Here is a 13287-nt window from a genome sequence, read left to right as displayed (position 1 = left end):
AGAGAAAGGAGACAAGGATGTTGAAACTTGGTTTGACAACAAAACATGGATGTGATGGAACCCGAAAAATCCTCCAAGAATTCCTCCTTCTAACAAACTTTTAACAACAAGATGACAAGGAAAAGAGGGATTATAGAAAAAGATAACAAATGATTAGCATCCTAAGTAAGGTTTAATGCATGGGCGGGGTCCACAGTATCAAACAACCAACCTCTTCCTTTCTGGTCACGACCTGCCTTATTGGATCATGAAGTGCTTTGTAGAATCTGGCTTTCACTTCTGAGTGTCTCTGTTTATTTTCAGCTGTATTTCCTCCATTCCTCTTCCCCTTTTCTCTGTTGTAGTTATTTTGGTCTTTACTTATTTGAATAAATAGCCCATTTTTTGGGTTCTTTCCAAAAACACACACACACATCATTAACCAGCTGGTTCTACATATATAATTCTCATTGATAAATGAAAATGTTTACTATACTTTGTAGTTCGGGTTTGAAGTAAAAGGAGGATGAATTATGGAGGTCTTTAACTGCCACCACCGCTGTTGCCGTTGTGCTGCCGGAATTGGATCAGTGGGAAGGGCATGGGAAAGAGCGCATGCAGCAAGGAATTGCAAGCTTGCTTGGTGAAGCCAGCGAGCATTATTAATATTATTTTAATATTAAAATAAGCCACTCAGCAAAATCAAATGGCAAATCCAACAGCCATTAATCTCAGCACTAACATTTTCAAATTAGAATAATAAATGAATTAAAAAGAAAACAATTACAATAAAAGGCCTAAAGAGACTGATTTCAAATTTTAAATGAACTAATATGAGAATTAAACCTAAATGAAAAAGAGAGTTGTTTATAGCCATGAAAGATATTTTGTAAAGGTTATAATCCTCTATTTGGTCCATTGAGTTATCCTTTTTAGTCCATTTATTTCAATTTGATTTGGGGGTACATATATTATTTCAATTAGTAAATCTTAATTAATCCATGCCCTAACAAACTTTGGGTTTCCCGTCCACCATAGCATTTGAATTATGCCTCTTGCAAAATTAGTAAAATTAGAGGTAAAAATAGAGGGTGATGGGTGTTACTTCCTCTTTATTATTTGTAATATTTTTGAGACTCACAGCTTGTTTAGAATTTGATTTTCTCTTTATTGAATAGATTCAAATTTTAAATAGTTGACATTTTATTGTCATTTTCGCCACAGCTGAGTTAAAGCGTAATCAGGTTTACTACTCCACTTAATAGATTTGACAATGGTTCAAATCGGTTCAATTTTGATTCCAAATTGACAATTTATACTTCTATAAATTTATAGACTAGAATCGAACTATAGCCTTAAAGTTCCGATTCCCAGTCCAATTTATTATGGTTATGGTTTTGATTTTAAATAGTTCAGTTCCGATTAATTAAAATAAATTAAAAAATTATAAAATATATTTTTATTTAAAAAAAAAAACTATAACCACCAGTTTAGTTCTAGTTTTTGACTCATAAAACTTAAACATATCCTTAAAGTTCCCCTTCAAAGATTTCATTTTATAACCGGAGCTGTTTTTACGATTTTGATTCCATTCCAATATTTTTGATTTCGGTTTAATTTGACAATTCGAACCGATCCAGAGTCAGACCTACCACTGAGTCACTAACCTAATAAACTAAAAACCAACACATTATATATAATTCAAACTAATAATATTCCATCTCTAACTTTTACTATAAATCTATGCTGGAGCCTAGAAGAACATAAATTTATCCTGAAGAATATTAAATGTTACTAATACTAAGGAATATTTCATTTTACTATTCAGTTTAAAATTTAAATACAAGATTCCTAGGAATGTAAATGAATGTAAATGATTTTCTAAAAATAATCCTTCAACGCAATATTACAAAAAAGAATCAATTCAAATTGCTGCCACATCTAGAATGACAAAATAATGTGTAATTAACTAAACCCTAAAATCTAAGCCCTTATAAAAAAAACTAATTTTTGAATCTCTTTCAAGCTTATGTCATGTCGAGTATTGCTAAAAAAAAATACAAAATTTGATCCAATTTACCAATCAGCTAATGTGTTGGTTAACCATATTTTTAAACACCAAAAAATTTAAAAAATTTTTTTAAAAAAATAAAGTAATTTCTTATCAAATTATCTATTAAGCTGTGAAGAAACAAATAAATCCACTATTACAAATAAAACCATGATTTAACAAAATACGCAAAAAGTAGTTAAAAATATAAAATATAAAAATCTTATGACCTAGAATCAAAGAGGACATAGCGTGAAAATAGAAATTAGATGTGTTTTTTTAAATTTTATTCATGTAAATTTATTGCTCCATTTTGGAAATATTTTTATGTTCAACCTCCAACATAAATATAGAAAATCATTAGTTATGAGAATAATATGTACCCAAAAATAAATAGTTTTCTGAGAATAGTTCATAAATTTTATACCCAACATGGGAAAGGGTGTATTTGAGTTGAGCCATTCATGAGCGGCTTGAACGGCTCGATCTTTGACTCGATAAGGGACTCGTTTGTATTCAGCTCATAATGTAAACGAGCTAAACTTGATTAATAAATGAGCCAAGCTTGAGCAGTGGAAAGCTCATCTCATTTTGGCTCACGAACACAGCTCGCGAACAAGCTCGTGAACAAACTCGTTTATAAGTTCAGTTGTGAGCTCGTTTATATATATATATATATATACATGTATATTAAGGAGTATATGAGACTATGTCATTGTTGTCATCATCATTATCATTAATTATCGGCTAGTTCATTAAGCTAAATAAGCGATTCACAAGCCTAACTATTGAGCTCATAAGATAAACGAGCCAATCATGAACAACACCAAACTCGGCTCGTTAAAGCTCGTGAACAGCTCGTTTATGGTATAATTAAAAACTCTTTTATAGGAATTATTAAAAGATTCATTTATAGTATCATTTACAATTTTATTTGCAACAATCATTAATATAATCATTTTATAATGTCATGATCAAACTTATTTACCAAATCGTTAACAATATTACAAAAAAAAAATTATAGATAGGTACATCACAATATTTATTTTGTTATTATTATAATTATTTGTTAACTTATTTAATTGCTGGATAATCAAAACCCCTCGGGGCTTTATGAATCGCTTTAAATGGGTAGGTAGGGCAGGATGAGATTCCCCCGGGATCCGGTCTATCCTTGTGAAAAGAAGGATTGGACTCCAACTTCTCGTCTAAAGCCTATGATGAGTGCTCTCAACGACGAGAATGGGAGATTACCGGTAAGCCAGATGCTTCGCTAATGAAGATTTTAAGAAGCTTGAACTCAAACCTTAATGATTCTTTACTAAAATGATCCTCAAACTCAAATCAAGTTGAGTCGCACTTGATAATGATTCATTAAATAAGTTTTAAATAATACTTTACTAAATAAAAAATAAATAATAATAATAATCGAACCTTAACTACGAGCCAAATCTAAACTTCAAATTTTTTTAACAAATTGAGCTCGAGCATAAAGCTCGAAATAAGCTCGATTAAACTCGAGCTCAGTTAAAATGATAACGAGCCAAGCTTAAATCTGAAAAATGAAGCTTGAAGAAAATTCAACTCGAGCTCAATTAAAATAGTAATAAACTATGCTTAAATAAATCAAAATTTGGCTCGGCTCGGCTCATTTATAGTCTTAGGAGAGAATAACATTCCCTAACTTATATTCCTAACAATCTTGGTAAATTCCCATATCAAACACCCCCTAAATGTTGCAACCGTCAGAAAAACAACGCACTATTAACCTCAGAAGATCATACGATTCAATCATGAAGCTCTCATATATCAATAATCCTCTCAGAAAGAATCTTTATCTTTTATATTTTATAAATCATTTCCAATGATAACCTTGGTAGGCAAAAACTTTAGATAAATTTTTAATAAAAGTTAACTGCCTTTAATTTTTTCCATAAATTCATGTTTTAATCTATCCCATCCATATACCAAAATTTGATAAATCAAAGGGAGTTGAGCCTGATTAGCAAGCAACCATTCCTTTGGAATCCACGAATGCATTTGACAAGGATTTGCAGCCTTTGGCCATGATGAAGCTAACCCAAATATAACTTAGCAGGACATGTTCAAAGGAACAACAGAAGTTCAAAATTAACAGACATCTCATACATAACAGCAAAACAGTAGTAATTTTTTCTATGTACACTAGGACGGAGAAGGTTGTGCTACCTTTTCATCGGTTTGTAGAGAACAACCGTCGTATACTTGGACTGAAATCTGTGAGTCAAGCCAAGGGCGACAAGTGATTGTGAAGCCCATCCCTTCTCAATAAACAGGTGGTTCAGGACGACATGCTGAGGCTTTGTGGTTGCTTCCTCAGAACCAAGCACAGTGATGTGCAGCTGAGGTGGAACTGCCGGTGGTTCTTTAGCGAAATCCTCGTCAGCGGGAAATGGTCTGCTGTAGCTAGAGTCTGGTGATGGAGGGGGTTCAAACTCTGAAACACTTTCCAGGTTTTCTGGAACATAATCCTGGAAATGAAATGAAAAGTATGGTGAATTGTAATGAAAACTTTGGTTTTGAATCTTTTGATGATGTCAAATTACAGGAGGAATTACTCACATTAACATCAAGAACGTTCACGATGTGCCCTGCCTCATCAGCGATTTGTGGAAGATCAGCGATGTATCTGAGTTCACCATCAACGATAAATCTATATTGATAAACTCCAGAAGGGAGGACCAACAAAATGGAATAATCCTTGCCTGTTCTCTGCAAAACCTTCCTGGAAAGTTAAATGTGCAAAAATGTTAATATTTTTGACTTGTGGAGATCTAAAACCATAGTTTTGTCTCCGTATGGAAACCAGGTTAGTCAAAATGACAAGGCACTCAGTGACCTTGCAGTCCAGTTATCCCATGAGCCTTCCACTAAAACTTCATTTCCTCCATGATTCCATGTGATCAATGTGGGAATGCCGTTCTCAAGAGGTACATCATTAGAATCAGTTATTTGCAATTGACTTAAAAGTGATGGTATATCAGCACCTCTTTGCAGAGGGGCAATGGGAACCTAGAGATAAACATAAATCATGTTAGTTTGTTTTGGACCACTTGCAAACTTGTTTACCAACTCAAGCAGCGAGATACCAAAATCAAGAAATTTAAACTTAAAGTCGGAAAAAAACTGCAACTAAATCCTCAGTCACAATGTCAATAGCAGCGGAATGTGGAAACCACCAGAAAAAGCAAAAAACCTAAAGTGCCGGATAGATGTTGCAAAGTTATCAATAGTGGCAAAAAACCCAAAAAGCTAGATAAGTGATTAAAAGTGGTCTGTGAACAAATTAGTACAGCCATATTTAATCACTGTTCTTGATTTGACCTTGATCAACATGTAAAGCACTTCAAGAAATATTTGGAATATGAGATTATGAGGGCAAGACTATAACCAAAAATGATAGGAAACTAAAACAGGGATCAGTCCAAGAATGTTTTATAGTAATGAAACAAAAATAGGATTTCTTACAAGCATTATCACATTAAAATGTCATGTTCAAGGCAATGCAGTACAATCTATCCTCAGAGGACACTGTACACCCTTTTATGAATATAGAGTTGCCTCTTAATCACCAAAAGTCTAAAGAACAGGGTTCACATATTATTAATTAAGGTAATGAACAACAGGCTAATGGGCTTATGACATGCATGAATTTAAAAGGAATACCTTAGCAAAAGTTTCTCCTTTCATACATGTCATTGATGTCAACAAATATTCTTGCATGCATAACCCTCACAAGGTTAAACATAGGTCATTACACTAAGCCATTGGACCAGCTTAGGAAACAAGATTTTTAAGCCTGCCTTTTAATAAAATACTAGTTCCTAGCCCAATCTAATTTCACTCAGTCATCTATGATAAGTTTCAAAAAAATATTTTATATGTTGGCTAAAATGCAAAAATTAAAATTAAAAATTAAAAAAAGAACAACAGAAAATGCCATGCCCAAAACAAAATATATGGCATATGGAGATATGAATGAAATTTTGAAGGTTTAAAGGTATTTCACCTTTTTCACAACCATCATTCCATGATAATGGGGAGTTCATTTGACACAAAAGCTACATATATAAGAATCAGGGCTTTGCAATATATATATATATATGAAAAAAATGAAACTTTACCAAAGTATATATGTTATGTAAAGATTTTATGGGAATATACAAAAACCCAACAAGTTTGTTTCAAGAAATTCAGCTTGAAATTCATATTGATCAACCTTATCTAAAAGAGATATTTGTTATCCCATGTTTCAATTAGAAAACAAACATCATGCCAAATGTCATTCAATGCTTTCAAGGAGCAAAAAGCCCTCTAAATTCAACATTTCTTCAAGTTCATCATAGATTGTAGTATCCAGATTTTAGTCGAAATTTAGTCTATCAAAGCCCTCGTTGTCCCAAAAAAGACACCACAAGCTAAAATGGAAGCAAATGGACAACATTTGCATCAATCATATATCCTAAAGCATATAATGGAAAAAAATACTAAAATCTAATATTTTATCGATTTTATAGCATCAACGGGATCTTGAAGCTTCCAAGGCCTCAGTCAAGGAAACACAATCACAAAAGAGAAAGCTAAAATTATCTATAGAAGATGCAACAAAGCATCTTCTTTATGCTTCCAGTTTAAGCATCAGACAGAACATAATTACTGAGTGCACTAACTCTTTAATTTTCTAAATGTCCTAAATCACACATAGGTGATCAAATTATCAGCAGGTAGAAAACAACTTTGATCAAAGTTATAATCCCTTTTTAGTGAAAAAAATTTCTTCTTGCGAAGAATCCATTTGTGTAGTAAAGATTGGTAGACAGCTCACTGTTATGTTCTTACTGACATGAAACCCAAAAGTTGTCAGTGAAATACAAGCACAGTTTGCACCAAAACATCCTGAAAGTACTATTCTGGACAACAAAAATCCATGATGAAATACCCATATTGATTCCTTCACACATGATCTACCAATACATAAATAAGGGCACATCAGTGAAACCTTCATGAAGCACTAGCACTTGTAACCTAATTATCAGAACCAGCCCAGACATCAAACTATATTAAGTTCTGGGTTTCGAGTCATGTGATTCAACCGTTGGGCCATTCGGAACTCCTAAGAAGCCTTACTTCTAACTTTGGAAGCGAGTTTTGTGAAACAAACATCATGAGGTGATGCACTTCTAACATCGGTGGACTCATTTCCACGAAACAAACAACCTGAACTCTTAAATATTGAAGTGGCACCACCAAACTCAAAACTTTAACATTTCCACAAATTTTACAATCCTTGTTTTCTGAAGATTGCTTTCAAAGTCAAAAGTGGGAGTTCTGGAAAACCCCTACTTCTTTGTTTTTTACTTCCCCAGATTATATTAGGCCATCAGGCTTTCAGTCAAACAAAATTAAATAGACTAAAGCTACTTTGGATCTAATTTAAACGCCATTCATGATCACCTCCTAAAAGAGACGTGTATCTACAAAATTTGAAATTCGCATCATATATATCTATACTGGTTCATGTATTTCATTTTTACTTGTTCATTACAAAATAATTCAATATGTTTGTACAGAGCCCATTTTCTTTCTCTTCTTCAGTAAATTCCAATCAGAGATTCAAGAAAAGAGAGAGAGAGAGGAGAAGAAATTCAAGACAAGACTTTAAATTTGATAAAAGTTAAAAAAAAAAAAATAAGAAGATATTCAACAAAGGTGAGACAAACATCAATGGACATCATAGGTATTTCAGTCTTAGATGCCATGTATATACTTTTACTAATGCCCTATATTGGCATACACAACTATATTATTTACTGTGCATACATGCAAATATAACTTCCAAGTAACCTGGCCTTAACGTCCCACTTGTTTGATTTACCAAACAATCAATGAACAAGAAATGAAAGTTTCAAGGAAGCGTCACTTCAACACTTCCTCCACACTGAACTCACATAAATCAAAAAAAACCCCTTGTGAGCTCCACATAGAATTGTTGTCCTCCATTCTCATCCATTTCAACAGTAAACCAATCATCACTAAAAGACACCATTTTGCCCTAAAAATCCAAAACCATCCCACAAAACTCTACCTAAAAATAAATAATAATCCACCACCAATCACATTAAAACACCAAGAACAAACTAAAAACATCTCGAAATGCTAAAAAATCCCATTTTAATCAGACAAGCAAGCAATCACTTCAAAAATTCAACAAAAAGAAAAGAGATCATCACCTGCGGAGCAAACAACATGGGAGATCGTCCAATCCCGGGGCTCTGTGGCGGCGAGGTACTCACAATCGGCTCCAAAGATCCACCATTCCGCACACCATCGGGCGGTGGCGGCAGCGATACTCGGTGGCCGCTATTGGGTATCGCCGGCTCATCGCCGGCGCCGTTCTCGCCCTCCTTCGCACTCGCGTTTCCCATGAATCAGATCCACAAAATGCCACCAGCTTTCCACACTATGCACCAGCAGTGCCACTCGGAGAACTAGGGTTTCAAAGAGATTAGGAGAAATGTCAAGGGATTTGCACTCATTCACGGCGGCTGCCACCGCCGGCGCCGAGAAGGGAAGGAGGAAGAGGAGAAGGGAAGGGGCGGTGGAAAGGGAGAGGGAGTTGTTATAGGAAATTGGAGAGGGTGATGACGTGGCAGTACGACACTTGGGATTTAGACACGTGTGGGGTATGGGGGTGGTGGGGCCCGGAGTTGGGGAGTTGGTGCGGCTCTCCGACCTTGGTTTTCATTAGTATTATAATATTGGATGTGGGCCCTTGAAATTACGAAAATGACCTCGGGATTGGATAAGCGTGCTGAGCTGGATGGGTTAGAAAAGACGAAAATGCACGTGGATTTTTTGACTTGGCTTCGGAAAGTTTTGAAAAAATAGTTTTTTGATTTCTTGATTTTCAATTTCTTTTTTTTTTAAGTAATTAGTTGATTTTTTTTAAAATAGAGAATTTGTGAGGAAATAAAGCAAGATAATGCATATTATATATGATTTTTTTTTTGGTAAAATCTTTGCATGGGTTAAAAATAATATTGATGGCTTTTATATAATTACGCATAATTGTGCTAATTTTTTTTTCCTTGTATGTTAATATTTATTTATTTATTTATTTTGGTTAATAAAACTATGAGATGAGGAGTATTTTAAAAGTATTTGATTAAGACTATTAGTTTGATTTTTTTTTTATTCAAAAATATCAATTTGAAATTCAAAAAATTAATTATTTGCATCATTTTAATTAAAATTAATTCAAAATTTATTCTTTTTAAATTATTTTCTAATCTCTTTCATCCGCTCCTCTCTTTTTTTTTAAATTCAAAATGATGCAAATAATTTGAATGTTAAATAATTTTAATTAAAATTAATCTATATTAAATCATGAAGGGAGGGTTTTACCAAATAGGAAAGATTTCTCTCAAATATTTATATTTTATTATAAAAATATGGATAAATTAATTAAAAAATATTTAAAATAAAATAAGAATAAATTTAAAAATATAAAATATAATAAAAAAATCAACTCAAATGTTTTTATATATTTTTTTAAAAGATGGATAAATTAATTAAAAAAATTTTAAAAAGGAAAATGAGTACAATTAAAAATAAATTTAAAAAGTCCAACTCAAAATAAAAAAAAAAATGATTAGATAACCCGATAATGAAAAGAGTGGAGGTGAAAAAAAGTGACAGGGAATTTAAGAAAATACCCACTGAAAAAGATCATTAGTCAATAACAATTTTCTTAGTCTTGAATTTTAAAAATCTTCATTTAGATATATTTCTAGAGAAGAGTTTTCCATCTGCATCAAGAGAGATCTATGTTTCATTAAATTATTATGTGTAATCACTAATTACAAGGAAACAAGTGAGCATTCAATTAAATAAAGTGGTTAAAAAAAAAAAGAAACAGAAAATTAGAATTGAAGAAGTCAATGATGGGATGGGAGATTGGAATGGGTGGAAATAGAGAGGGGCAAATGATGTCCATGTGGATAAGAGGGCTTTTATTCTTGTATTACAAAAGCAAACACAATGAGAGATGATAAGGCAACAAGCAAGCTTGATTCTGTGGGTCATCCTTATCTTCATCACCTTCTCTATCTCTAACTCTTTCTTTCTTTCTTTCTTTCTCTTTTTTTATTGGCCTTCTTTTTGGCCATGCATCATGCATCACATAATTATTATAAATATAATCAAAAAAGTAACACAAATCTCTCCTAGGTATCTATTTCTAGCCAATAAAAAATCAACTTAGTCCAATTGCTTAATTTTTTGTGAGCATGAAATTGAGTTTTACTTTTATTATTGTCCTATACATATTATTAAAATAGAAAATTTGCTCATAAAAAAATTAAGAAATAAATTTAAATTTTTTTTATTTAATTTAATTTTTATATTAAATATAGATTTAATAATAAAAAAAATTAATTCCATCAAAGTTTCTATTATATATCTATATCATAGCTCTCAAAATTGTGAAACCCCAGGTGAAACAAGAGAATTTATCTAATTATATATATATATTTAAAAAATGAAATCATTGACTTTAGATGAATTTTAAAAAAAGTTAATTGGGGTTCTATATGTATAACTTATTAGAAAATGCCTTTAAAAAATAGAAATAAACGTATGGATAATAGTAATTATGAACAATGTTGAATTTTATAAGCCAAATTCAAATTTGATTTTGCTTTTACCATACTCTATTTTTTTTTATTTTTTTTTTAATAAATACTCTATTTTTTTTGTTTTATCAAGTTCTCTTGTTTACATTTCAACAGTATAAGAATTGTTTTTATTTTCCAAAAAAATACATAAATTGATGGCTGATCTAAGCCAATCCATCAAAATTTGAACTATCAAAATAGGGAAAAAGAAAGACATTTTTACTTTTATTTATACAACAGATAAAATTTTAAAATTAATTTACGAAGATGTACTGATTTTTTTAAAAAAAATTCACTAGAGTTAGAAAAATGTTCAATTAACAGATAAAGATGGATATCTTTTTAAGAATCTAACATTTTCAAAAGATGTACACAAATATAAACTTTACAACATCATTGTAAACATTTACAAAAACTATTTAATTATTTTGGCTCAAAGACTGTGAAACAACTAGTTGTGTCAATTTATTGCAAGTCTATTGAGAATGAGTGTACGACACAAGATGATAAAGAAAAGGCTCAATTGTCAACAAAAACATTTACCAAACCCTGTACCTTTCCTTATCTTTAAAGAAAGCCACTACTGTGGGGTGTGTATGATTTATATATCTCTCAAATCTTATCTCATTTGCTTTCTATCATATCAACTTAACTTCGTTCAATACAAATTGGTGCTATTAATAAGCCAAGAGGTCCTCAGTCTAGTGGATGAAACTTGGCCTTTTGTTTTGAAAATCTGTGTGGGTGAGACCCACAGGTTGGTAACATTGGCCTCTCATTGTTCACTTCATTTGAATTGACAAGCATTTTTTTCGTGTAACTGTAGCTGAAATTTCATATTCAATAAATAAATGAATCAAATTTAAGTATCAAATTTAAATATAAATATCAACAATAATATAATGATATGACACAAAAGTAGGGATAGCAATAGTTACTCAAATCCCACCCGACCTGATCCTGATCCGAGTTTAATGAGTAAAATCCGATTTGATCGGGATTTGGGTCGTGCTCGAGTAAAACCCTCGACTTAGTATGAAATGGGTGCGAGTGCGGATGGAAATTCTAATACTCCCGACCCTGCATCTCGAACCCAGACTGCAGACTCAATTTAAAAATTACAAAAATATTTATATAATATATATATACATATATATATATATATATACTAATATGTTCTATAACTTAACAATTTAGGGTTTTTTTTTCCTCTTTGTTTAGTCTTGTAATTTTATAATAATTTTATTTTATTTCATAAAAAATTATAATTAATATTAAGTTATTTTTTATAAAAATTAATATTTTTTATTAATTTTTTTAATATGGGGACGAAGGCGGGGGCGGGTATACCTACGGGTACCCGATTACCCATTGGATACAAGTGTGGGTTGAGGTTTTTAAAACCCGTCGAGTTCGGGTTTCGGATATACTAGCGGGGTAATGGGTACAGGTACGAGTATGGTAAAACCCGCACCCGACCCGACCGGTTGCCATCCCTACACAAAAGTGCAAGAGAGAAAGCAAGGGATTGAATCTTTTCCCCGACAGTATTGTTTCTGTATTATTCATGCATTGTACACTTGAGCCCAATACTATTCATGTACTATTTACAGGCCTGGGTGTGGATCTCCTGTGGGAGAAATAGTGATTTCATCCCTCCATGGTTTGTAGGGCAGGAGGATTTTCTTATGAGATCTGAAAGCCATCGTAATCTGCTACACCTTCGTACTTGCATGTGTCTTTGATAATTCCTTAAATGGTCAGGTCATTTGATAAATAAGATAATAGTAATGGATAACATGAAAAATATATTATTGACTGTTATATTTGTGATAATAGCATAGGTTTATCTATAAATAAGTATTTCACTTATATTAGAATATTACAATTAAAAGTATGTTAATTACGATTGGAAACTACAATTAAGGAGAATATTTACTAAGCAAGTATGCCCTAAAATATATAATCAAATTTCCTAAAAATAGATATAATTCATCCAAGAATAATATTATGTCATATCATTCTCCGTCAAAGCACATGGGTGCAACAACCATAAGCTTGTCATGAAGTCATAAAAAAAAATGAGATAGTGAAAGCTTTGATTATGACATTAGCAATTTATGTGAAAGCAGATATATTACAGGCAAAGAAAGCTATCTTAATTAGCTACTAGATTGCCAACTCAATAAATATCAATTTCAATGTGCTTTGTCCGAATATGTAAAACGGAATCTTGAGTAAGAAAAATAGCATTAAAATTATTACAACAAAATGTGGGCTTAAGGTTGAATAAACTAATCTCTGAAGTGACCCAACAAAGAGTGGCAACAAGGGATGCTACTAAACTCAACTTCTGTGCTAGAAAGGAGGAATAGTTGATGGTTTCTTAACACTCCACAAAATAAAGCTAAAACCCAAAAAAGATATAATAGCTAAAGGTCGAGCAATGATCATAAGGACAACCAACCCAGTCAGTATCAAAATAAAAAGTAAGAGCAAATAGAATTGCTTTGGTTAAATGAATACCATGAGATGGTGTAGATC

The 13287-nt window shown here is 32.1% G+C and overlaps 1 protein-coding gene across 1 annotated transcript; it reads right to left on the bottom strand.

Annotated features, from left to right (window-relative positions):
- Positions 1-4079: 4079 nt before the first annotated feature.
- On the bottom strand, positions 4080-8678 carry LOC120265790 (SNF1-related protein kinase regulatory subunit beta-1-like). The gene is made up of 4 exons (XM_039273756.1): positions 8299-8678; positions 4908-5080; positions 4631-4793; positions 4080-4539 (listed from the first exon to the last, which is right to left on the bottom strand). The coding sequence occupies exons 1-4, from the start codon at positions 8491-8493 to the stop codon at positions 4234-4236; spliced, it is 837 nt and encodes a 278-aa protein (XP_039129690.1). The 5' UTR covers positions 8494-8678; the 3' UTR covers positions 4080-4233.
- Between the last annotated feature and the right edge of the window lie 4609 nt (positions 8679-13287).

Source organism: Dioscorea cayenensis, chromosome 7, assembly GCF_009730915.1.
Source record: "Dioscorea cayenensis subsp. rotundata cultivar TDr96_F1 chromosome 7, TDr96_F1_v2_PseudoChromosome.rev07_lg8_w22 25.fasta, whole genome shotgun sequence".
NCBI lineage: Eukaryota > Viridiplantae > Streptophyta > Magnoliopsida > Dioscoreales > Dioscoreaceae > Dioscorea > Dioscorea cayenensis.
Note: the sequence above shows the minus strand (reverse complement) of the source record. Positions and strands in the feature narration are given on the sequence as shown.